General features: G+C 36.9%; 1 protein-coding gene across 1 annotated transcript in view; it reads left to right on the top strand.

The window, feature by feature from the left end:
* Window positions 1–25,166, top strand: part of LOC148946260 (DNA replication licensing factor MCM4-like) — a 149,950-nt gene extending 124,784 nt beyond the window's left edge. Inside the window, exon 6 of the mRNA XM_089097893.1 lies at window positions 24,934–25,166. Within this exon, the coding sequence (XP_088954019.1) occupies window positions 24,934–25,166 (233 nt within the window). The remainder of the gene's footprint in view (window positions 1–24,933) is intronic.
* Window positions 25,167–27,946: the final 2,780 nt, after the last annotated feature.

The following is a 27,946-nucleotide window of genomic DNA, read 5'->3' as shown; positions in this document are numbered from 1 at the left end:
GATGGAGGGGGAGTGTGTGTAACTGTTTTGGCCTCAGGTTGCTTGGTACTGCGGTGAGTTGTTAATAGTTGTAGCAGCAGTAGTAGTAAAAAGGGCAGTTAATTATATCAGGTCTAAGCATGGGCACTGTTCTGTTTTTCTGAAGAAACAGAAAAAAAATAAACAGGGCTTGAATAAAACAGAACAGAAACAGAACAGGTCAACAAAAAACAGAATACCTGTTTCTGTTTCCGATCTGTTTTTTGGCAAAAACAGAAAACAGCTGTTTTGATCAAAAATTACACTTGCCATGGGTAGTGCTTTTGTGTGGCGGTAACACTTTTGAGAAAACCTAGTACTCTTGGAGCATTGTTCCACAAAAAAGAGCAGTTTTTCTAATATAGGGACGAAAAATTGTCTGCGCACATAAATATCGCTATCATTTTTTCTTTATGGTTATTTTTATTCCATTTCCCCATTCCAAAAATAGACTTATATGTTTATAATACATATTAGTTATTCGAGACATTTGGAAAAAAAAAAAAATTTCAGTATGAAATTACGCAGTCAGCTCATATAGTCAGAAATTACGCAAGTCATTAGTATTTAAGCAGAGCATATAGTTGATTTGGGAGGAGAAAATTTTTCCCTCCAGACAATACTTCCCCCCTCCACTCTATCCTGATGTGTGGAAGTCATCTTAAACAAAAGTAAGAAAGAAGAAAAATGCACTGGAAAATGACACGTCTTACTGGCAATTAAAAAAATTTTTGTTACCTTACAGCTTAAGGCAGCCTTTTAAGATTAATTATTTCCAAGCCAATTTATGTGAAAATTTTTCAAATAATACCCCTCAAATAAACCCCTATGCCTTCCCAAGGCCAGAACAAAATTTGCACTTTACCGAAAAAATATAAATGTTTTTACTTATATAACTTTAATAAATCAAATAATATTAACATTTTTTTTTTAGAGTAGAGTAGAATATTTTTATTTATAACACGTACATAAATAAATGTCACAAAACAGCGCACATGCTGTTTTGATTTTGATAGTTTTGATTACTAAATATCAGTATATGTATATTAAACTGACAATGCACATTCATTTGTATTTTTTCAGTGAAGTGCAAATTTTCTTCTGGTCTTGGAAAGGCATAGGGGTTTCGCGCCAGACTTATGTTAATTTCTGTTCGTTTTGACTTGGAGTCGGTTAATTATTGTAATTTCTGTTCGTTTTGGGTTTCATTTATTTATCGATGCTGATTTGTGGTAGTTTCATGCATGATAGATTATTTGATTTTATTTTTGCTCATTTTTTGTTTAATGGAGATCTTTACCTATCTTTGAAAAATTTATTCTGTGGAAAAAGTCTTTTTACTTGATTTCTGTTCGTTTTATATTTACATAGTATTTTCAGGGAAAAATAAAATAATAGTTTAAATCTTTTCGTTTTTTAAGACTTTATAGTTTTGCCTGCTATTTGTATGCTGAAGAAAAATTTTCAGCAATTTTTAACAACCTACACCCTTTTAAAAATCAGGACACAAATAGTTCTGGTTGCTTTAATTTAATACCTTCTCCAGTTGACCTGAAATATAAAATTTGATATCATCTGCAGAAAAATGTGTTTATTTTCTTTGATAGCTGGGGTATACTTATGCTATTTTGAGTTGGTACAGCTTTAAGAGCAGAGGTAGCAAAAAGTTTGAACATAATATCCTCAGTCGTGCTTGGGATACTGCTGAGATGCCTAATTGGGAATTGGCATTATCGCAGTGCATTTTGATTTTATCTTAAGGCAACATTTAGTTTATAAACATAATGGGCAAATGGGAGCGTGGGCGTGGGTGGGTGGGAGTGGAAGGGGGATTTGATGCCCTCCAATCCCTTTCGACTATTAAAGAGGGCATCAGCCCTTTCTATTTTCAATAGAATGAGCCCTTTTCGAAGTTCCCACGACAACTCCTTCGATACGAAGTGCCCTTGTCTAAACAAAAACAGGAACAAAAAATAATAAAGTATAACCTCATCGATCATTACTATAAAAATGTCAAGCCTTCCAATCACTTTGGACTATTAAAAAGGGCACTAGGCCTTTCCATTTCCAATCGAATGAGCCCCTTTTGAAACGACAACGCTTTCTATAAACATCTTATATGCCAACAGGGTATAAATTACAACCATTACCCTTAGGTCTGTTAGGGTGGTTGTCATCCTCTAAGACCGAATTTCCAGAACTTTGAACTACGTTAAACAAAATAGCCATCTCAAATTTTGATTGTATGTGTTTGGGGAAATGTTGGGCGTGAGAGGTGGTAGTCGCTCTCCAATCACTTTCAACTATTAAAAATGACTCTAGCCCTTTCAATTTCCAATCAAATGAGCCTTTTTGAAGTTTCTACGACAACGCTTTCAACAAAAACTGTATGTACCCCCAGGGTATAACTTACAACCCTTGCCCTGAGTGCGGGGGGGGGTGTCATTCTCAAAGACCTAATTTCAAGAACTTTCTACTACGCTGAACAAAATGGCTATCTGAAAATGTTGATTGGATGTGTTTGGAGGAATGGTGGGCGTGAGAGGGCGGTTAGTTACCCCCCAATAACTTTCAACTATTAAAAAGTGCACTAGCCCTCTCAATTTCCAATTGAATGAGCCGCATTTGAAGTTTTACGACAAATCTATCTATAAAACCTTATATGTCCTCAGGGCAGAACTTACAACCTTTGCCCTTGGGGGTCATCCTCAAATACATAATTTCCAGAACTCTCAACTACTTTGAACAAAATGGCTATCTCTAAACTTTGATCTATTATGTTTGGGAAAATGGAGTGCGTGAGAGGGGGGTTAATTACTCTCCCTTCACTTTCGACAATGAAAAGGGGCAATTGCTATGTCCAATCAAATGACCCCATTTTGAAGTTTCTATAACAATTTTATATGCCCCCAGGGCATAACTTACAACCCTTACACTGAGGGCTCTGAGGGAATTATCATCCTAAAAGACCTAATTTCAAGAACTTTCAACTACGTTGAGCAAAATGTATATCTCAAAATTTTGTTTGTATGTGCTTGGGACAATGGTTGGCGTGAGAGGGGCGTTAGTCGCTCTCCAATCACTTTAAACTATTAAAAAAGGCACTAGTCCTTTCAATTTCCAATTGAATGAGCCATTTTGAAATTTCTATAACAATTTTATATGCTCCCAGAGCATAACTTACAACCCTTGCACTGAGGGCTCTGAGGGAATTATCATCCTAAAAGACCTAATTTCAAGAACTTTCAACTACGTTGAACAAAATGGATATCTCAAAATTTTGATTGGGTGTGTTTGGGAAAATGGTGGGCGTGAGATGGGCCTTAGTTACTAGCTAATCGCTTACAACTATTAAAAAAGGCACTAACCCTTTCAATTTTAGATTGAATTAGCCCATTTAAAGCTTTTACGCTTTTAATAAAGAACTCATCCGCCCTCAGGGCATAACTTACAACCCTTGCCCTAAGAGCTGGGAGGGACTGTCCTCCTCAAAAACATAATTTCTCTCTGGAATTTTACTGCGCTGAACAACAGAGCTATCTAAAAATTTTGATTGGATGTGTCTCGGGAAATGGTGGGCGTGGAAGTAGTGTTAGTGTCCTTTCAATCACTTTCGACTATTAAAAAGGGTACAAGACACTTCAATTTCCAATTTAATGAACCCTTTTCGAAGTTTCTACGACAACTTCGTTGATACGAAGTGGCCAGCTCTAAAGGAAAAAATTATTAAATAATACAATGTGCCAACATTGTTCTTATATGCCCCCAGGGCATAACTTTAAACCCTTGCCCTGAGGGTTTTGAGGGAGTGTCCTCCTCTTTACTTAGTCCCCGTGTCTTATCTCGTTCTCGAGTGTCTCCGTTTTTTTACTTAGGCAGCGCAATCGCGCTGCCTATGATTTATGCAACAACTTTCTATATAAACCCTATATGCCCCAGAGCATAACTTACAACCCTTGCACTGAAGGCTTTGAGGGGGTTATCATCCTAAACGACCTAATTTCCAGAAAGTTCAACTACGTTGAACACAATGGATTTCTCAAAATTTTTATTGGATGTGTTTTGGAAAATGGTGGCCGTGAGAGGGGCGTTAGTCGCTTTCCAATCATTTTCAACTATTGAAAAGTTGCCCTTCCAAGAATTGAAAGGACACTAGCCCTTTCAATTCCCAATTGAATGAGCCCTTTTCAAGTTTCTACGACAACGCTTTCAATAAAAACTTTTTATGCCCCCAGAACATAACTTACAACCCTTGCACTGAGGGCTCTGAGGGGGTTATCATCCTAAAAGACCTAATTTCCAGAACTCTCAACTTCGTTGAACACAGTGGATTTCTCAAAATTTTTATTGGATGTGTTTGGGAAAATGGTGGGGGTGAGAGGGGAGTTAGTCGCTATCCAATCACTTTCAACTATTAAAAAGGCACTAGCCCTTTCAATTTCTATTTGAATGAGCCCTTTTGAAGTTTCTACGACAACGCTTTCAATAAAAACTTTATATACCCCCAGGGCATAACTTACAAACCTTGCCCTGAGGACTGTGGGGGGATGGGCTGTCATCCTTAAGAACTAAGTTACAAAACTTTCAACTTCGTTGAATAAAATTGCTGTCTAAAAATTTTTATTGAATGTGTGTGGGGAAAGGTGGGCGTGAGAGGGGGGTGAGTTGCCCTCAAATCACTTTCGAGTATTAAAAAGGGAACTAGCCCTTTGAATTTCAAATCAAATGACCCCTTTCTCAAGTTTCTACGACAAAGATTTCAATAAAAACCTTATATGCCCCCAGGGCATAACTTATAATCCTTGCCCTGACGGTTGTGGGGGAGTGTCCTCCTAAAAAACCTATTTTCTATGTGTAAATCAACTACTCTGCAAAAAATGACTATCTCAAAATTTTTATTGGATGTGTTTGGGGGAAAGAGGGGCGTGGGGGAGGGGGCTATTTGCCCTCCAATCACTTTCGACTATTACAGAGGGCAGTAGCCCTTTGAATTTCAAATCGAATGAGCCTTTTTTTAGTTTGTACGACAACGCCTTCTATAAAAACCTTATATACCTCCAAGGCATAACTTAAAACCCTTGCCCTGAGGGTTATGGGAGAGTGTCCTCCTCAAAAACGTATTTTCTATCTAGAAATCAACTACGCTGAACAAAATGCCTATCTCAAAATTTTGATTGGATTTGTTTGGGGGAATGATGGGCGTGGGGGAGGGGTAGCTGCTCTCCAATCACTTTCGACTATTAAAAAGAGCACTAGCCCTTTGAATTTCCAATCGTATTAGCCTGTTTTGAAGTTTCTACAGCAACGCCTTCTATAAAAAAAAAAACTTATATGCCCCCAGGGCATAACTTAAAACCCTTGCCCTGAGGGTTTTGTGGGAGTGTCCTCCTCAAAAACATAATTTCTATCTGGAAATCAACTACGCTGAACAAAATGGCTATCTCAAAATTTTGATTGGATGTGTTTGGGGGAATGATGGGCGTGGGGGGGGGGGCTAGTTGCCCTCCAATCACTTTCGACTATTAAAAAGGGCACTAGAACTCTCGATTTCCAATCAAATGAGCCCCTTTTTGAAGTTTCTACGACGACCCTTTCTATATGAAGTGCCGTGCTCTAAAGGAAACAAAATAATAAGTGATACATTGTGCCAACATCGTTCTTATATGCCCTCAGGGCCTAACTTAAACCCTCCCCCCCTAGGGTTGTGATACGAAGTGCCCGGGTATGGAGAAAAAAAAAACAAAAAAAAACATTGTGCCCACATCGTTCTTTATTTAGGCAGCGCTATCGTGCTGCCCATGACTAGAAATAAGGAATAGTCGTATGTCTACTCTTCTTATTCTATATTTCAATAATTCATTATCCTCTTTGTTGCTTGCTATGCTATTGGGAGCTTTCTTTAGGGCAGCAGCCTGACTTGATATATATATTTTTTGAGTTGATGTGGGTTTGTTATTTACTGCACCAGCCGCATATACTTTATTTTTGTGCCCATCAATTATATCCTTCCTTTTAAGATGGTATATAAATGTCGGGGTAGAGACTCCCTTAGCTTTTCGAGACACTTTGAAGAAATTGCGCCTGATACTTTCTGTGATTCCTTTTTCAAATGGGATACCCAGAGAGATAGCTTAGAAGTTTTAGTTGGAACATTCAAGTCGTCATCAGAAGATGACATCATGCTTTTCTTAGCACAAAGGTTGATTTTAGGATTTTTTACAAAATTAGAAGCACCTTCCAGTAGCCTACTGTTTTAAAAATTGCACCTCCACCCAAATATCTGACCTCTTTCACCTCACTGGCATAACTAGGGGGAAAGGGACCAATTGCCTCCTTAACTGTTTTGTTGGCAGAATAAGCCAAAGAATCTGTCTGCTTATAAAAGCAAAATGAAATATCCCAACTACGAGTTCATACCAACTTAGACCATTTGAAGCACAATATTAATTTTTATGGGAATTAGTTTGTCTGTAATTGGTATTTATGAGACAGATACATGAAATAACTCACCGCTCAGTGTTAATTTTTTGAATTTCTTTTGCTGTATGGTAAAAAATACTGTGTTCACTGGAAGATTGGTATCCTACTGAATGAGAGAAGTATATCAGCATTTTATAAGAATTTGTTCCTTCCAGAAAATCAGCTAGTTTCAACTCTAGACCTTTCCTTGAAAGGATTTCTATGGATTTTAGAGATGATTTTAGTAACATGAGAAAAAGTATATTTGGCTACCGTATCTTGTTACGTTGATGCAAAAAAGATTTGCTAGCAAAAACTTATATTTCTACTAGACAAGACTTCAATACATTTACATTACTCTCTGACTAAGCATTTAAGAGAATTTTACAAATTGATAATCAGTATTTATCATGTATACAGGGTTCAGACTCACCTATAAATTCCAATAAATTCCTATATTTTAATGCACTCCTATAAAATGCCTATATTTTGGCTAAAATCCTATTATTCCTATATTTTCGGCTGAAGAGCACCAAGAACATTGCTCATGATTTGTAATTTTCACTGCTCGTTAAATAAGTAAGCCAAGATGTGCTTTTCTTTGCTTTTGACTCTGCTTGTAGACTGTGCTGTCTTTTGGTGTAGATTGATAATTAATTACAACTGTTGAGCTGTCTGAACTTAACTAATGCTTTGTGTTGGGATTAGTAAGCTGCTTCTGCTTGGGTTAAGCTTTTGTGTTGACTTAGTAGCCTATGTTTTGTTTTTTGCCATGTTGGGCCTGTCCAAAATGAGCATAGATCAGTATATAGGCTAGCAGTCTCTGCTTAATGAGACTGTGAGGTCTTGCGACTTGTGTGTTTCCTGGCTGAACGCTATAAAAGGCTGATGCGAATACGGCCCAGTTTCGGACATATCCACATTTTTTCTTTTTATGCCTTTTAATCGCGGGATGCTATTTTGCAGGTTTTGCTTGGTAATTAAGTATAGGGCCTACCCAGTTCAATAGTTCATGGCTTGCTAAGACGGATTGCAGTGGTAAAAAAATTGGCGAATGGTGTAAGACTGGGAACGACCAGTACTCATTCTTTTGCAAACTCTGCTTGAAAAATCTTGGTTGCACAGCTGGGGTTGCTCAGCTTAACCAACATGTGCGATCTGCAGAACACAATGCCGCAGTTACTGCTTAACTACATCCACTACATCTTCCCCTGACTGGACAATCTCAAGTTGATGAAACAACCAAGGACAAACCATTAGTTGGTAAAAACATGTTTTGTGAGCGTGATGCCGCTTATAAAGCTGAGCTAATATGGGCACTTCAGACGGTACACAGTTCCATGTCTGCTAACTCTTCAGACAATACTGTCGCAACCTTCCATGCGATGTTCCCCAGTAAGATCCCCAACAGAAAGTCCCTATGTGCAAAGAAACTCACGCTTCTGATCACCGATGTGCTGCATCCTTACTGTAAGCAAATGCTTGTGAAGGACATTCGGTCATATTTTGTACTAGAATATGACAAGACAACCACCAATGCTGGTATGAAATAGTTACAGATACGTGTTCGATATTGGTCCTCATACGGAAACAAAATCCAGAGCAGACATTTATGCACAAGTTTTATGGGCCACGCGACAAGTGATGACCTGTATAGGAAGATTATGTCAGCCATTGAGCAGAATCAGCTGCCACTTGAAAAACTGATCACGCTTGGAAGTGACGGACCAAACGTCAACAAGAGCGTTTGGAACAAGTTCAATGCAGAAAAAAAGAAAGTGACGGGAAAGGGAATGTTGAACATTGGTACTTGCAACATCCATATAATTCATAACGCTTTCTTGAAAGGTCTTCAGGTGTTTGGAGAAGAAAGTTCCAACTTTGTTATTCTTGTGCATTCATTTTTTGACAGCTGGCCTGCACGTTGTGAAGACTATTGAAAGTGCCAAAAGAAAGTGGGAGTGCCAGAGAATGCTTTCATGAAGCATGTCCCAAGCCCAACTCGAGTTTGTTCTAACCTCAGTAGAACTGTTCATGAGTTTCACCCAACTGTTCCAGAAAGAAGAGCCTCTCATTCATTTTCCGCACTCAGAGATCAAAAGACTAGTTGTGACGCTTTGCGGGCGGGTCTTTACTCCAGATTTCGTGACTGAGACTGAAAATTTCTCACCAGAAATGTTGAATCTTGCTGAAAAATTTGCAGAAAAGCCCATAGTTTCAGAAAATGTGGAACAAGCTTTTGGTGAGAAAGCGACACTTAAAGACAAGGCCATTTTCTATGTCAATGTGTGAAAACATTTTATTGCGGGTATTTGCCATATTTTGAACAAATGTCCTCTGGAAAGGGATTGTTTTCTAGAGGCTTTACGCTGTTTGAGTCCGATCAACATGAAAGATTCAAGAAGCATTGCAGGACATACGGTTGTGGTACGCGAGATTGCGATTGGAGTAAGCTCAGACGTCGCCCAGGCTGAGTAACTGCTTTTGCGAACGGAAACTGGTTCCCTTGAGGACATTACTCGGATCGATTATTTTTGGAGCCATTATTTTGGACTGGTGAATGAGCACGGGGACAGAAAGTACCCGGAACTTACCAAGCTTATCAAATCGGTGCTAACGTTGTCGCATGGCTGCGCAGATGTTGAGCGTGGGTTCTTGCGTTCTAGTAGGATTCTCGGTGAAGACCAGGCCTTGATGTCTGAACGCGTTCTGGATGCGAGACTCATGGTATATGACACGTTGAGGCTTTATGGAGGAAACCCAGAACGGTTTGTTATTACAAAAGAGCTGTTGAATCTTGCATGTTCCACATGGTCTTGGTATCAACAATATCTGGATGAAAAGAAAAAAAGAAGAGCTATCCAAGAAGGAGAAAGCAGCTTTCGAAGAGGACAGCAAGTGGAAGTTGCAGGAGATCCACGACAAAAAGAAAGAAATAGAAGACCTGGAAAGCAAAAGGAAAAAAGTTAGAGCATCAGAGCAGGAAAAGAGAACAGTAGTAGATACTCTACTTCAGGAAGCGACCAACAGAATGAAGAAGGCTGCCGAGTCCAAGAGTTCCATAGACATTGCCCTAGCTGTTTATTTGCTCTAAGGAGCTCTGAAGTCCAGAACAAGTGAAATAGAGCAGATGGTGGAATCTGCTAGAATGGAGCAGTCTCTGAAAAACTGACCTCATATCAAAATTGATGCCCAGGAAGCAGCAAGAGTGATTCCAAATATTTTACCTGTATCAGTCAATCGTCGCCACAGTATGTGTATCTGATTTTTTACTGTTTTTTACTATTTGTAAAGTTTGTGTTTGAAAACAAATAAAATAAAATAAATAAATGCAAAAACTCGGGAAATGACGAATTTATGTGACCAGGCATCCCACACCATCTACCATAGATCTGATCCCGAGGACTTCCGAATCCTATATTTGGCCTGTATTTGGGCCCGGGAAATCCTATAAAAATAGGACAGAGCCTATAATTTGAAACGAACCGACCTGTCCGAACCCTGTGTATAGGTCAGCACGGTAATTGTAGCAAATCAATGTTATTTAGCAGCATAAATTCCATAAGAAAAGTTAGATTAAAGTTCTTGCGGCTAAAGGTGCAAATTATTTCCCATGTAATGTAGGAGACAGAGGCCCTACCCCTACCACTAGAACCAGTATATACAGTAATAAGTGATTTGTTTGTATCCTGCTTCTCCTGGATAGTAACTGTGTAACTTTCCTGCTTAATTGATGGAATAATAGCCTATACTGTAAGCAATACGTCGTTTTAGTGGAATTAAACTGCACCTTTACCGTCTTAACATTCAGGGGCGCATCTAAAGTAAAATCTCCGGCGAGGCCTAATGTGACAAGGCCACCAATGAGCAAAATCTTGGGGGGAACCAATGTGACAAAGGTACCAATAATTGACGAAATTGACGAATTTATTCTAAACAAAGGAGTGAAAAAAAAGTAAGTAATGAGGTTGTAGGAAAAAATCTTGGAGGGGGGAGCCGGGTCCTTCCAGGATTCACCACTGCTAACACTTACGCAAATACCTACTATTATCTGACTCCAAGTCCCTATTTCTGCCTAGCTGAAACAATCAAGCAGCACTATTTGATACGCTTGACAGACTTAGTTCCATCATTTTACTTACGTTCCAATTCTAGAAATCACATGAGGCGTAACCACGCTTCTACACAATTTAAAATTATGTTTTAAAAATCATTTTGTAAGTTAAAAATTCTCAAATATCTCATTCTCGTATCACTTAAATATAATCAGAAACAGAAGAAAAAGAGGTAGGAAAAAAACAGAAACAGGACGAAATAGCTATTATAAAAACAGAAACAGAACAGAACAGGCAAATAAAAAACAGGTCATCTGTTTCTGTTCCTTTTCTGTTTTTTTGCATGAACAGAACATAAACAGGTACTTTAAAAACAGAACAGAAAACAGAAACAGTGCCCATGCTTAATCAGTTCTATGCACTTCTTCACGAAGAAATTGGTACCAGGAGCCGCATGATAAAAGTCAATTCTACGCATCAGAGTTCTAAGAAATAGTGTCGTTCAAATTGACTTCGAGGAAGTTAGGCCACTTCCTCGGTACTCTTAATATTCTGGGTTAGGAATAATAATATCCTCCCCCGTGTTTGAACATGTTGAGCAAAATTCTGTTTTTCCTTCTTTTTTTTTGCCCAAGAGATAAAAAATGTAATTTTTAGACTACTTTTGAAAGTGCAACCAGTTCTGGTGCAATATGCGATTTGTTGCAACACATTTTTTTTTTTTGCTAATTGGAATAAAATTGCCCGGGATTTTTTTTTTTAATTCATCTTTTTGAGTTAACTTGGAAAAACTTTCCTAATATTTCTAGTTATAGGCAGGGATTTTTTTTTAACTTTCGGCGGTTTCTAGTGATTCGGTGATTTAAACTTTTTATTCATAAATATTTAAATTTCAAATATGGTTTATAACAATATGACTTGAAAACTACAGGCTATGAAAGCCATATTTATATTCTCGAACTCTGCGTAAAGATTACCATTTGAAGCACAGCGGGGCTTTCTTGGGCCAAAAGTGTGTATTTCAGTCTAATTTTGGATGAAGAACTTTACACGTTCAATATGTTAGAACTGACTAAATAGTTCTGGTAAACTCGAAGCGGAATTAAAGTTATGCTTGTTTTGAGCTTGTTCTACTGAGCACTGCTGTGCAAGACGGTAGTGGTTTTGATTAATGTATTTCTCGTTTTTAATTCCTTTGAAAGTCACTTTAAAACGCCAAAGGTTTCTTTATTATCAATTTCCCATGCTCTTTGAGCAGAAGTCTCAGTGCTACACTGCAAAAATGAGCACAGATGCCTTAAAAATCCTCCGATGAAGCAAGTATTTTCACCTAAAAATTTCCTCCCCTTATGGCAAAAGATTTAAAACAATGTCGTATTCATATACAAGCTAAAGTTTAGATGCCCACCGTCTTGCAAATCCCCTTCCTCTTGACCACTGTATATATATAATAGACGGTAAGATCATTCCCTATATCAGCCATTATTCGAAGCCGGACCTAGATGCAAGTGCTCCAGAGAACTTATAAACATAAGCGACATAAGATTTTTTCACGAGTAGACAAGTCAGATTTCTTTGGAACGAGAGACTTGGCTTCAACGTTGTAACACTAAATTTTACAAGAATCTAATTTTAAATTAATTTACTCCGATACATATATAAAAATCGGTTATGAGTTGAGTAATGTTATTATTAGATGTGTTTAGGAATTACAAGTAGGTATCGAAGTCTCGAGTTGGTTTCAAAGGCATTTTGAGAAAATTTCTGTGAAAATACGTGTTCTGGGGAAAATACACTGAACCGCTGATGGCAGATCATACGAATATATGGGCGGAGCTTTTATACGCGCCAAGCTTGTAGTAGCCAAACATCACTCAGCCGTGATCTTACTACCTATTATTTATATACAGTGCTCTTGACCAACTAGATGTAAGTTTTTAAAGTGCCCAAAAAATAAAACCTAACTCAGTAACAGTAATTTGTTGGGTAGGGTCTCAAGATTTGAGTGATGGAACCCCTTTAGCCTGCTCTATCTTTAAACCTTCAGCAGTTTGATCATTTCTTTAAATATGAATAGGCAATCACAGCATTTTTTTTTTCTGACGAGTGGCTCTAGGCGAGGTGGATACGGATGTGATTCTCGACGGGGGTAGTTGTTTTTTGTGGGGGGCTAAAATAAATAACTCGTGCATTTTTTGCCACAATTTTACTGGGAGGGCATCTTTTGTGCCAATTTTATGAGTATTAATAGTCATAGCTTTAATGAAAAACTAACTCTATTTAGTTGAATTATAGGATAGCTGGGCATATAAAGGAGTCATTACCTTTAATAAATTTGGCTTCAACAAACTTAGATCCGGCTCTATATGCATGAATTTGATAATATTATTTTTAACGTATTCACTATAGGCGGTATTTATGGGTACTATTAACAATATACAGCAGCTATATTCCTTTATCAATGCTCCTCGTTCCTTGGTGTATGGGTTTAATTCAAATGAAATCAGTCAAAATTCTTAACTAGGTACACGGGAACTAAAGCCTTGAATTCATTTCGTTTGTCAAAAGATCTCCGCACTCCAAGAGAAAGGTAGATATTTAATATCTACCACATGATACCACATGGTACCACAATATATTTTAATCTTATTGTATAATTTTCTGAAACGGGAGTCACGAAGACTACAACGTTGAAGAACAATACATTTGGTCACTTATTCAAGGTCATCAGCTGTGAAATATTTAATTTCATTAAAAGAAAAACTGTGATCAATATTTGCAGTAACTTCGTAGGAGGGCCTGACACCTTCCACGTAAAAGGGGTGGGAGCTCATAGTTTTCAAGATTTCTTTTTCACAAAATTAATCAATTAGCTCAATCAGATCAGTCTACCTCGGCCTATTGGTCAAAGTAATTCATATCCATACTTTGACTTAAAATTTACTTTCTCAGCAGTCCAATTTAGTCAGATGCGCTAGCCGTCCCAGATGGAAGTGGCTTGTGAGGAAATATCAGACCAACGGTAAAACTAAAATTTTGTAAGCTCAGTTTATAGATTATCCACCCTAATTTGATGGGCAAATATAAAATTTCTATTAGCAAAAAGAAATTTTTATCATTCAGCTTTCATGCACCTAATCGCTAATTCAGAATTGAGAATTTTCATTGAAATGTGAAATAATTTAAAATGTCCGAAATAAGTTATTCTTTCAAGTCGGATTTATTACTCTTTTTTAGTTTTAGCCTCATATAATTTGATTGGCTTGTAATTTTATACAGTCGGTAGGATATTACCTAACAGAAAGGATGTTAAAAATTTGCTGCTATCGAAATAGTTTCCCTAGAAGCTATGGGGACCTGAAGTCCCCCCCCCCCCATTAAAGAGGAGAGCAGGAGTTCCCGATGAAAATTTGGAATATTTTTTTCAGATGTAAAATGACTTTAAATGAATTTCACCCAGAAGTTTTATTTCGAACCGAAAGCTGGAACCGAAAGCTGGAAAACCGTAACTTTATTCATAGTACGCTAATTCGTATAGAAGCATCTCACGTCAAGGGCCTAAATTCTGAAAAGAAATGTCCTGCCTTTCCTAATTAATTTCTACTTAATCCACCTTGCTAGCACTTGGAGTTCCCCAGCACTTGGTACTACGTGACTAAAAGAAGAATTAGGAAAGAGTCTTAGGATATTTCCAGAGCATATAAATTAATTAATCACATTTTGGAAGTGTTAAAACCAGGCCTAAACTTCTCATTTGTATCTTAGCATTCTTTATTTTCTTAGCCGTCTTTTTTGTATGTTTTCGAATCAAGGGGTTTCAGTTTAGTAATGAGTAGGTAGCTCTGTATGGGGTACAGTGTTTATTTTATTTCTTGTCTTCAAGGGAATATAAACACTAGAAAGGTCAACAGACTAGTATCTTTTGTGTCAGGCTGGTGAAAGGATAGGCTGACATTATCTGCCTATCCGTTCCATTTCAGTTTAAAAATTCTTGGACAAAAGATATCAATATCCTATTTCTCTTTTGTGTATTTTCCCTTCTTCAAATAAGTCCATCCAATTTTCCGTTGGTTGAAGCGTATTATAATATCACGGATGTTTACGGATGCGAGAATAAGAGGATGTACACAACCTGTGTATCAGCTGTTTAAACTATAAAAAGAAAGAAAAAAGAAATCAGTTGGTGATAAGGGGTTTTGAAAAGGATTGGGAGATATTGATTATTCCCTAACTTGTCACTTCTGCTCTTCCTTTTAATGATAATATTTAGAATTTGAGCTTTTCTACAAAAGAACTTATTTTTCAAAGGATATCAAAATATTTTTACGTGGATGAGGGTAAAAAATGCAATTAAATATGGAAGTTATTGTAAGGAGGAGTAAAGTCCTCTAAAAAAAATTCACCCCTTCAGTGTGCAGGTATGGCTGGTCGTTAAAATAAACAAAAATAGGGATTCTCTGGTGAATTAAACTTTATTTGACCTCTTTGTATATTTTTGTCAACTATGCAAATTGCCCAGTCAAATGGGTTTAAAGCTTTACTCTTATTTTGAGGAGACTAAGGCTCATCAATTTGGGAGGTTGTATTCAACTATTCCCAAGAATTTTCAGGACCCAGGACACTAAATGTGAGACCAAGAATTATGCTGACAACTTGTGTGCTTTTTGGGATGTGGGCTTTGTCAAGCTAGAAAGAGTTTTGGAAATGGTGGAAACTATACCTACCTGAATTAGGTGTTCACGTTCTCACCGCATGTTTAAGAACCAACCCATGGACCGTGATTGGTGCTTTTGTGCTTTTGAGAATTATGCTCATAGAATCGTCTCAAATAAAAATTAATAATTTATACGTTATAATTTCTTATTTTTCTAATTACAAAAAGGAAACTAAAGACAAAATAAAACTGTCGAGAATCAAAACAAAGAAAAAGACACGAATGTAAACAAAACTCGCGGATCAAAACAATAAATTGAAAATGGATAATATAGTATTCAAATGAATAAAAGTGAATATTATTATTAATGCTCCATTTTATCTGTTACAAGTCTCTTCGAGTTACGGCTAAAAGATTTTTGCCTGTCATAACTCTAAAGGAAAGGAATATCAAATATTCACGCTGTCAGTCTTAAAAAATCATAAATTAATCTTCAGTAAAAATGAAAAAAAAAGAGATAACATTGTCTTTTATCCGACAGTTTTAAGCTGGTTAACTAAGAAGGGGAGTAATATTTGTGTTCGTCTAATGATACTTCAATGGCCACAAAAACCCTTATTTGGTCTACAATTCTGGTTCCGGGCTTGGTTTTGTCCCTTGCTTCTTAAAAAAAGAAGTTAATCTCAGTCTTATTTCAAAAATAATATCAATTATTTTTTGTTATTAAAAATAATCTTATTTTAAAAAAATTAATTGAAAAAAAACTTTTTCTACAAAATAAGTTTTTCAAAGAAAAGTAAAGAGCTCCATTAAACAAAAAATGAGCAAAAATAAAATCAAATAATCTAGCAAGTGTGAAACTACCACAAATCAGCATCGATAAATAAATGAAACCCAAAACGAACAGAAATTACAATAATTAACCGAGTCAAAATCAAAACGAGCAGAAATTAACATAAGTTGGGCGCAAAACCCCTATGGCTTCCCAAGGCCAGAACAAAATTTGCACTTTACTGAAAAAAATTTAATGTTTTACTTTTTACTTTTTTCAAATAATATTAACATTTTGATTACTAAATATCAGTATATGTATATTAAACTGACAATGCACATTCATTTGTATTTTTTGCCTATGTATTTTTTTGCCTATGATAATGTTATTGTAAAACAAAATTGTTTGGCATCGTAAAAATTTAGTCATTCCGAAACTACATGGGAGGGGGATGAACCCTCATTTCTCATTGGAAGTCATAAAAACGGTGGATAGGTCATAAAAACGTATTTGGAAGTGTTTATAACAGTAATCGTCAAATGAGGCTGAAGACCTCCACAAATATCCCATATGACTTTGGATTTAAAGGTTTGAAGGGATCTTATTTTTATATGCGAGAAAGCGTAGTGAATGTTGAGAAATACCAAAGAAATAACTTTAAACAATTATGTGGTACTTTTTCATCCTTACAGCAAACGGTCTATCCTCCCTTCAAAGATTAGAGCATTAATAAACAAGAAGTTCAAGTTCCATTTATTTCCATATCCCAAAGGGCTCAATAAACCATATACCAAAGGGCTCAATGGCCCGTTATTTGGGAAACCACATAGAATAAATGACTAATATTGAAACTTGGCATAAACAATACTAAACAATGTCTAATTTATAAATCTAGAAGGAAAAGAAGTCAACTCATCGACAGTCCACACGAAACAGCTACCCTCCTATCACCCGACAATAAATAAAAACAAATAAAATTATCTACACATCGAGGATCCAATGCCAAAAAAAAAAAAACACCCCCCCCCCAAAAAAAAAAAAAAAAACACCATAAAACAACTATAAATTATTTAATATTTACCTTCAATAAGAAACTTTTCATCTGTCTTTTAAAGGAGCCAAGTGTTCGTGACTGACGAATCTCAGCAGGAACCAAATTCCAAGCACGTCCCACAGTCACGATCAGACCACAAAGTCTGAACGAACCGAGGGAGTAGCCTGAATCATCACATCTTCCCAGTTTAGAACTGCGTACAAATTTACTTCCCCTACTAGCTTAAGTAGTCCAGAAAAACAAAATGGGAGATCTCCGTGGAAGGATTGATATACCAACGAAGATAGAGATATAACATGAATATCTTTAATCTTAAGGTGATCAGCAGGAGTGTGTATACTCGACTGGAGAGCTCTTGCCGCTTTCTCATGAAGAATATGAACAGGAGAAAGTACAAAAGAAAATGTAGACATTCACAGAGATGAAAAGTAACATATATAAGGGAAAATAAGAGAGAAATTATAAAGACAGAGTATAGCAAAAAAAAATAAACATTTTGATTTACGGATGATTCCAGATCCGCGGGAAGTTTTCACTCTTATTACTTGAACGTGCTACTTAAACGAAATATTTTCATTCAAAAGAACTCCTAGGAATCTCATATATCGATCCGGGGGGCGACTTACGGAGCCTCTTGGTGTAGGAAGCTCAGTAATTATGGCGCAGCTCACACCTGTACGGGAAAAAATAAGAAAGTACGACTTTTTTACATTTAAAGCTAGTTGATTTATGTCAAACCAATTGAGTATCTTTTCAGTCATTGCTTGAAGCTTTAGAATAAGGGATGACTCATCCGGAGCTGCAGCACCTAGAGTAGTGTCATCTGCAAATGCTACCAGTTCTTCTCGACTATCATATGTGGACACCGACATAGTATGAGAGTGACATTTGTGACAATCCACAGCAAACATTGGGAAATGGGGTGTTAAGAAGTCGGCAGAGGTCGTTCACATATATCAGGAAGAGGGTTGGTCCAAGAATAGAACCTTGGGGTACTCCGTATTCAATTGGAACTTCCCTGTCTGTATCTTCCATGGCAATAGATCTGTCAGTAAGGTATGAATAGAACCAAGATAATGCTTCCCCACGCACACCATAATGAGAAAGCTTACCAATGAGGATCTTGTGTGTAAGGCTGTCAAAAGGTTTCTTTACATCAAGAAAAATGGCTGCAGGAATAAGATCAAGGAGACACACTTGTGCCTCTATAAAGAGGCGACCCACCACAATGTTAAGCGATTTCAGGTCCTAGAGGTCGCAGAGAGACGGCGGTAATCGCATTTTGTAGCCCAAGCTCAAACTAAGAAACTTGCAAAATTTCATCCTCCTCCGACTTTATCTTCATGGGGTAAACTGGGCCGGAAGTTTGGACCCTCCCACCACAGCCCCCCTTTAACGTTGTCCGATCGGGCTGAAATTTAGAGGTTAAGCTTTCCTAGGGCCCGGGAGCTTATCCTCGAAATTTCAGCTCAATCCGATCACTCCTTCCCTGTTTTCAAAAAACCAAATATAGCCACTTCAAATTCATCATCATTTCTTTTTTTTTTGTTAGACACGCCTACAGGCCACAGTTGGCAACGGATCCGTTTGAATGAGGACTCATTCGAAGCAGAATTCGACCTGTTAGGGCCTTTTGATATTTTCAGACCTAAAAAATTATCCCCCGAATTTACATTTACGAAAAACCTTAGTTTTTTTTCAAATAATATACATAAACAGGTTAGACATGCTTTGTTATGAAAATATCTGCGCGTCAATTTTCATAACAAAGCACGTCTAACCTGTTTATGTGTATTATTTGAAAAAAACTACGTTTTCTAAAGAGTTAAAGAGGCTGAGTTACAAGGTCAACCCTTAAAACGTACAGGGATTAGGAGGCACAGTTGGGGGGGCTGTTAAAGAGGCTGAGTCACAAGTTCGAACCTTAAAACGTACAGGGATTAGGAGGCACCCTGTACGACGTGATTTGAGTATTCAGGAATTAAAAGCCTTAACACAAGAATGTTCAAGAGTGGGGGGTTTGGGGGGCGGCCGCCCCCTAACTTTAACTCCTTACACGATCAGCTAACAGTTAGTCAAGCAATAATAAGTAATAAACTGTACAAAAACGTGCAGAAATTATTTGAAAAAAACTACGTTTTCTAAAGAGTTAAAGAGGCTGAGTTACAAGGTCGAACCTTAAAACGTACAGGGATTAGGAGGCACAGTTGGGGGCTGCCGCCCCCCAAACCCCCCCTTTCGCAGCCTTTAAATAAAAAAAAAGTTTTTTAAACTGAAAGTAAGGAGCGACATTAAATCTTAAAACGAACAGAAATTATTCCGTATATGAAAGAGGCTGAGCCCTCCTCAACGCCTCGCTCTTTACGCTAAAGTTTTTATTGTTTAAAAAAAGAGTTGTGAGAAAGTCAAACTTTAGCGCAAAGAGCGAGGCGTTGAGGAGGGCACAGCCTCTTTCATATACGGAATAATTTCTGTTCGTTTTAAGATTTAATGTCGCTCCTTACTTTCAGTTTAAAAAACTTTTTTTTTATTTAAAGGCTGCGAAAGCGAGGGGTTTTGGGGGCGGCAGCCCCCCAACTGTGCCTCCTAATCCCTGTACGTTTTAAGGTTCGACCTTGTAACTCAGCCTCTAACTCTTTAGAAAACGTAGTTTTTTTCAAATAATTAGAATCTAAAGATTGTCGTATAAACTGGAGAAGTTTATTACCAGCATGTTCTGTAGAATACTTCGAGCGAAAAACGAACTGATGTTGATGGAAAAAAAATTTTGCTTCAAGAAATCTCACCAGACGTTTGAGCATTGACCTTTCAAATATCTTAGAGAACACTAACAAAAGTGAGATTGGCCTATAGTTTCAAGGATCCTCACAGTCACCTCCTTTAAAGAGAGCTATCTCGCGCGTCAATTTCAGACGTTGGGAAAATACTCTTAGTTGAAATGACCTATTAATCAAATGGCCAATTGGGGTAATAATCAATGGAAGGATATGTTTAATTACTTTTGTAGAAATTTCGTCAAAACCTGTTGAAGAATTCTTTAAAGACGAAACAATATTTTTAATTTCCTGCACCGTAACGTCCTCAAGAAAACCATTGATTTCAAGCACGGGGGGCCTAGGAACTGCTTCCAAGTCTGTGACACCGAGCAGTGGGAAACGCTATTAGCAGTTGGTTTCCCTATCTCTGCAAAGAATGTGTTCATATGATGTCGTACTTGCCCTTTTTCTGTGATAAGTTGATCTTATATCATAAGAGACTTAGGGAGACCTTCCAGTTTTTTGGATGGCCGAGTAGCGTCCTTAATCACGTCCCATATCTTCTTCGTATTTTTGCCGCGATCACCAAATCTATTTGTAAAATATACTGCTTTTGCTCTCCAAATAATTGATTTCAGCATATTATGGTATAACCTAAATGCTTCTAATTTAGCATCACTTGGTCTGTTTTTGTACTCTTTCCTAAGGTTCTGCTTCCTATTTATTGACTTGAGGACTCCTGATGTTAGCCAGGGAGCTATGGGTCTTGATCTTTTTTGTCGAGGATTCTTTAAAGGGGCTTTTAGACAATAAGCCGAGATCTTTTCCTTAACAGTGTCATAAAACTGGCCATATATATCGTTATAATTGCCCAAATTAATATTTTCTGGTAATGAAAAGTCCCATGAAGATGTATTCAGATGTTTTTCTGTTCTACCCAACTCAACTGGGGAGCTACAGAATGTCGGTGCCTTCTAGAGGAATAGTCTTTTCGGAGTTTTGAGGGTGGGAAACAAGGGTGCTACTGGTAAATGGTCGTAAGTATCGAATAGTAGGACTTCTTTATTAAGAAAGTGTAGTGCTGAAAAAATATTGTCAATTAATGTTGCTGACTGGTTTGAAATCCTTGTTGGTATGTTTATACAAGGAGCCAATCTATATGAAATTAGTAAAGACAAAAGATCAGAAGCCTGTCTAGATGACGGTTACGCAAGGTCAAGGTTAAAGTCGCCCATCAATATAACTTCAGAATTTTCAGCAAAGACTTTCCCAAGAACATCTTCTAATGTTTCCATAAATTGAGTTATAGACCCACTTGGAGAACGATATACTTCGCCTATTATTACCCTTTCCTTAGCTTTGATTGGGACTTCTATAAAAAGTGACTCAAGTACCTTTTCATTATTTGTACATAAATCATGTCTTAGTACAGCCTGAAAATCATTTCGGATGTAAAACCCGAGTCCACCTTTTGGGCTGTCTTACGGTTAAGAAATATCGACATATAACCGGGAATATCCAAAAGTACCTGATTTTTCTGGCTCAAAAATGTTTCACAGAGACCGATAATTGCAGGGTAAGAATTCCTACATAATAATTTAATATCATCAAACGAAGAATTTAGGCCCTGAACGCTTATATGCAAAACTGGGAATGCATCACCCCACTGAGCTCCGGAGTCCCAAAATCTCAGCTACACCACAAACACACTATCAATAATATTCTCAAAATTTTTATAGAAATTAATATTTGGGGCTTTACCAACCGGATTATTTCTAATTTCATTAAAGTTAACTCTCCCACGTTCATAATCATTTAACTTCTCTAGTGTTATGTTAGCGTTAATCCCCAACGGAGAATCAATCTGAACCATAATTACTTACCGATGCGGGTGACAGAAAGCCATGCCGAAGTCGCGTGATTACCAGTGACGTCAACCTCTTAATCCGAAGTAAAAAGGCTTTGAAACGAGCCTATTTATTTTACTCTGAAACAAAAAAAAAATAACCAGTAAGATAGCACAGGAAGCTGCAACTACTGTGGGTAGAGAAACACAAACGAAAAGTAAAAATAAAAAAAGACAAATATCATTATCGAACAGCAAATTTTTTTAAGATATAACATATTAAGCGGAAGCGAGCACTCACTAATAATCATGCGTCAGAATCGAAATCAGAATTGGCCGAGGGGAAAACTAGGGTAAGCGAGTCGTAGCATGCGTCATCAACCTTCATCCAGTTAGAACTAGAAGTCTTTTTAGATTCTACCCATAACCTAGTCCCTTTCTGAACCACTTTGGTATGAGACACTATATCGGAGGCAACTTTACAATTTCTTAAATTATAAGCCATACTCAAAAGTTCTTTCCGACGTTTAGCCAGCTCAAATGGAAGGTCAATACTGACGCGTTCCCCCGTATTTCTTGGATTACCAACACAAGCCATAATATTGTCCTTACGTCGAAGATTTAGAACAGATACAAGAATAGGGTCCGATGCCGGACGCGAGTTTTGTCTGCTGGGACGTTTAGCCTTGCTTCTAAGTTTATAGATGGCCGTAAACTTAATATCCCTCTAGTTTCGTACCGACATTTCTGACCAAAAATCATTAACGGCTTCTTCAATATTTTCATTTTCCTTGTTAGGAGTTCCATGGATAAGAAGATTCTTGCGTTTAACATACAATTCAGTTCTTAAAACCTGGTTTTTAACTGCCACAAGAGCAGATTTCAAGCCAGTGTTCTCTTGTTTCGACGCTGCATTCTCCGTACGAAGATTTTCTGCCAGTTGCTTTAAGTTGTCCATACGCTCATCGAAATACTTTTTCGTGAGAGACATCGCTAATTATATTGTATCCGTAATTAAAATGTCGCTAAATATACTGTACGCTCGCTTCTTTCCTCAACTCATCAAAATGACATTTCAAAGAAACTTACGAGCGTGGGCCCCTTTCTTCATAAAATCCAAATATGAGGGGCCTCGGAATCAACAGTACAGTAATTGATATAAAACTGGATTTCACAGTTGAGAACTATCACGAAGTAAAAGTGATGTCTTGCCTTGACAAGCGCTAGTTCAGTACCTACTTGAGACGCGATAACCTTTAGTTGTGGATTAGTGCTACTTTGAGATAACCCGATATTTTTGGAGCAATTTAGCCATGGCTAAAATGCCTTGTACAACTCACCTACTTGAGACGCGGTCCGGGCTGTTCAGTACAACCCAACGTCGACGATTGTCAACGCTTCAGCTGCTGAGTAAAGCTGCTTGTGCTGCTTTTGGTTGATTATTTATTTTCCTTTGAGTTTTGCTGAACGATAATGCACACTGAATTTATGGTTAACTTGTGGAACATTTTTGGGGGATTATTTTTGGTACAGAATAGGCTATTTCTTTAATCGAAAAAGATTTGGAAAGTAAATATGTTAGTGTGACTGAGAGGAGAAGGGTTGGGATTAAAGACAGACAAACAAATGAACAGAAAAAATATTCTTTTTCAGTACCGTTGGCTCATCGGACCTTTATACAGGTCAAAATATGGAGATGACTCGCTTTAGCAGTGAACCTCTCAAATTCGTTTGTTTTGATTTTTTGCCTCTCGTATTTTTCGGTCTCCAGTTTCATAAACTTGATGAAAACGGATTATTGAGTTATATACTTGTTACTTTACCATGGTGACCAAACCTAGATTATTTACACATTTATTTGGGGTTTTAATAGTTATCTACCTAGGATTCACACTTTTCTCTAATGTGTCATTCTGACAACTTTACTAAAAAATTCTTTCTGCTGTTGTCTTTTTGGTTTTCCCCTTCACCCCTGTCACGATAAGGGGCGACCATACTTGAAGCGACCTTCCTATCTCTCCCATAGTAAGCGTTTTGAGTTTGTCTGACATTAATAGTTGAGGCAGTTAGGCTGTCTCAGTCTTTTCTAATAGAATAGAATCAGGTGAACATTTTGATTTAGCAAAATGCTAAAGCTGTTACCTATTTTTCCTGAAATCCCAAAAAAACTCAAAAACCTATTTTGGGTTTGCTCGCAAGATCACTTCAGGCAATATTGTCGTAATTGGCATTTGAAAATGCGGCAAAAAACATTCTATTGAAAAGGTTATAGGACGTTTTTATAAAAAACACTTACTGAGTGCAGTCCCTTCAAATAGTTTACATACAAGCGTTTCAAATTGCTTATGACCCGACAAAGAGACAAAAATACTTGGAATCAAACGGATGTGGGTGCATAAATTATGCTGAGGGGGTTAACGCTTCCTTTTGTTCAAAAGCGGTCAGTTGTTCAAAAGCGGCTTCCTTTTGTTCAAAAGCGTAAGGAACCCCTGGAAGTCGCCCTCTTCGAGTTTGTTTACTCAAGTCTGTGTGAAATCTGATACCTTTGTGTTTGAGCCTTTTTGTCGACCAGGAAAAGGGCTCGAATCGGCCAAAACGGCTTTGGGCTGGCGTTCCCCCATAAATTCGTTTTGAACTGCACGATTTGGGTTATATTTAATTTGTAAATCGTTGATCAATCCGGGCGTTTCATATTTTAACTCGAGGGGGTGTCGCAAATTTTTAATTGTCATCTGGAGGGTGTTATGGTATGTACAGTGGTAAATGTTTATCAGTATCGATGGCGACTCATAAGCTCACAATATTGGAAGTATCAGCTTTTTGTATTTCTGCGGACACAGTTGCCTGCTTGTTGACAATGCACCAGTTCACTCACGTCAAGTTGCTGTTGACCAAGCAAGAAGGTTTGGATTTGAGACCTTTTTGCATCCATTTTATTTTCATGATCTCGCACCAAGTGACTTGTTCCTATTCATAGAAATGAATTGTTGGGTCGCTGATAAAAAAAAGAAGGTCAATCTTGAACTGGTAGATTTGTTTTTGAGTTAGGTGCAACACGAAGGGTTCTATAGTAATTAGAATATTAGAAGTAATTAGTAATTAGGGTTCTATAGCACTAGAAGTGCTGTGAAATACCGGGGGTGGAAGCAGAGCTGTGAATCTAACTGGTGATGATTTGCAGAAGATTGAATAGCCACAGATCAAACTCACTGTCAACAAATGTTACTAGCGATGGTTCTAACGTCCCGAAATCCCCTCATATATATGCTTCTTAATTTCGATAAAATTTGGTCTATATTAATTTTTTCTATTTATTTAGATGATATGCCTGCGGGACAGACCCCGCATACAGTGGTCCTCTTCGCTCACAATGACCTCGTGGACTCTGTACAACCAGGTGACAGGGTGACTGTAACTGGTATTTATCGTGCCGTTCCACTGCGAGTTATCCCGCGGATGCAGTTGACAAAATCTGTTTTCAAAACGCATGTTGATGTTATTCATTTTCAGAAAGTTGATGAGGATAGACTTCGAGAAGAGGGAGAAGGGTAATTATAATTACAAATAATTATTTGTACCAAAAATATATTTTCTAAATTAGTCCATGCATGATCATTCACAGTTCTCAGCATAGCAAAGAAGATGTAAAAGGGTAATTTTTATCACAAAAAAAAAAATCCAAAAACTTACTCTATATCCAAAACTGTGGAAAAATGAACGATTCTCAAATTGTCTAAAGCTAATTAACTTATTGTAATACATAAATTTTAAACAGAAACCGAAAACAAAAAGTATTATTTATGATGATTATCTTTATACTACCATGAATAGCCGTTTCGATTCAGTATGACAACCTCTACACTGAGATTTACCAAAAAGACGAAGTCCAAATATTATTAAATACAATTCTAACAATAAGCTAAAATTTGTATAATTTCTGCCCAAACCGAAAGAGCACATCTCACACATTTTCAGAAATTAATGAAAAATCGAGAAATAGCGCTCTTCGGTCTGCATTTACTGGTTGCATTTGTAATTGCATATTTTCTTCATAGAGGAGGTTGGCTAATATTAGAATAACATCGTTTTTTTTTATTGCTATTGCTCAAGGATTACTTGAAGTTTTCACATCATTTTGTAAATGTGCAAAAAATGAAGAAAAGGCCTTTATAAGTGCACAATAATTGTGTATTTATGTATTTTTTCTCGAAAATGGCTCAATATTTTTTCGGGAGAATTAATATCTTGGGATATTCTCGCATTAAAAAACGATTCAGATAGGCAAGAAGTCTGAGAAAATTCCTTAAGAACCTTAATTTTAGTTTTGCAAATGACGTCACGTACTATGTTAATGTTTCAGATGATCATTTATTACGGTTTCATATAAGTATTCTCTTATACGATATTATGCAAAGCATAAATAAGATTGTTGATTTTCTAACTCATCAATTGTTTACATAATATAATGCCTGTTGGAAGGCCCAAAAAACGAAAAATTGCAGTTGCAGTTACTACGAATAATGAGTATTTGGAATCAAACCCTGAATTGTCAGCGATGATAATATTTGAACTTTGTATACACGAACCAAAAACTGTAGGATCATAAATACGGGGAGCTAAAACAAAGGCTCAAGCTAAATGATCTAAAACAATCAAAATATAGAGACAAGCAAAAAATGAAAATGAAGAGCAAATATACGGGCGGTTAGAAGGTATGCGGAAACGACAATTAGAGCGAGCGAAAATGAAGAGCCAAAGAAAGACGCAGCTAGAAGACATGCGACACAGAGCACGTGAGCGAGTCAAATATGAAATGAAGATCAAATACAAACGTGGTTAAAAGAACAACGGCGGCGTCTCAAAAATGAAAATGAAGAGCAAAGACACAAGCAGTTAGAAGCTATGCGATACGAAACACGTGAGCCAGTCAATAAAAATCAACAAGGACAGTGATAATCAAAACGTGTCAAAATTGATAATGATAGCGATGATGATTGGGTTTGGGATTTTGACATGCACAAGCTCATCTAAGCCTACCATACCTTTATTAAAAAAAACGAAGGTTCGGCGTTATGTGTTTCATAATGACGAAACACAAGCCGAGCTAAAACAAACCAAACAAATTGAAAATGATAACGATGATTATCAGGTTTTGGATTTTGACATGGACAAGGTCGTCAATGCCTACCATACCTTTGAAATCAAAAAGCTGGACTTGATAAATCGTTTAATATAAATCGTGATATATATATATATATATATATATATATATATATATATATATATATATATATATATATATATATATATATATATATATATATATATATATACTCTTTTTGGTAAAATTTTTTGAAGTAATTTCTGCTAACATTTTGGTGTTTTTATAATGCTATTTTACTAGCATCCAAAGATTGTTCAATAGAAATATATTTTTAGATGTCACCGCTGCACGCTATGATGGCATAGTGATATAGATATGAGTCTCAAAATTAGAATCCAACCTTGAATTTGATGTAATGGTAGTGCACGTCTCCTAATTGAGACAGTTGAGCACATCTACCCAGGGTAGAGCACTTGCGAAAGATTGGAATCTAGACTTGAATGCTAATATTGAAGACAATGCTTAAGATTTTGCTTAAGATCTAAGTTTTTGTTAAAAAAAATGTTTTTTGTCTATATAATACTCTGGTAAAAAAAAAAAAAAATGACTTCTCAAATGTTGCCAATAAGCTTTTTTTCATTTGAAACGTAGCCGGACGGAAAAACAGAAATTTGGAACATTTCAGCAAAAGAATGTCGTTCATTTTGCTCTTCTAGTACAGTTTATTTTTGTACTTTTCTCTTGTTGGACGAATGAGGTTTTATTTTGCTCTTCTTTCGGTCTTATTTTTGTTTTTTGTATTTATTACATATTATTGTGCTAACCGTTTCATGTAGGTTTATTTTTACGACAGAGGTATCTACTTTATGTAAAAAATTCTTCACTCTTTATTTTCTATGTCTTTCCCTGGCATAGTGGTTCTCTAACTTTTTTTTCTCCCAACATGTTGAATAATGAACGTTGGCTTTAAATCAGCCTTTCTCCTGACTTTCTATTACTTGATTCCCAGAAAGGTAATGAAGATGTATGGTCCTCAGCTGTTGTTATTTTTTAGAGAGCTTTCATTTGTATTTTTTTTATTTTCCGTCAATAAAGTACCGTTTTATGTCTTATATGCAAGACTGTCAATGTACTGTAAAACCTGCGCGAACAAATCCTGGATTTAATTTAGAATTTCCAAGAAGCTTTTTGAAAAGACAAGAAAATGGAATCGTAGACTACTTTGGTA

Source organism: Artemia sp. Qi Xiang Cuo, chromosome 12 (genome assembly GCF_049724085.1).
Source record: "Artemia sp. Qi Xiang Cuo chromosome 12, ASM4972408v1, whole genome shotgun sequence".
NCBI lineage: Eukaryota > Metazoa > Arthropoda > Branchiopoda > Anostraca > Artemiidae > Artemia > Artemia sp. Qi Xiang Cuo.
Note: the sequence above shows the minus strand (reverse complement) of the source record. Positions and strands in the feature narration are given on the sequence as shown.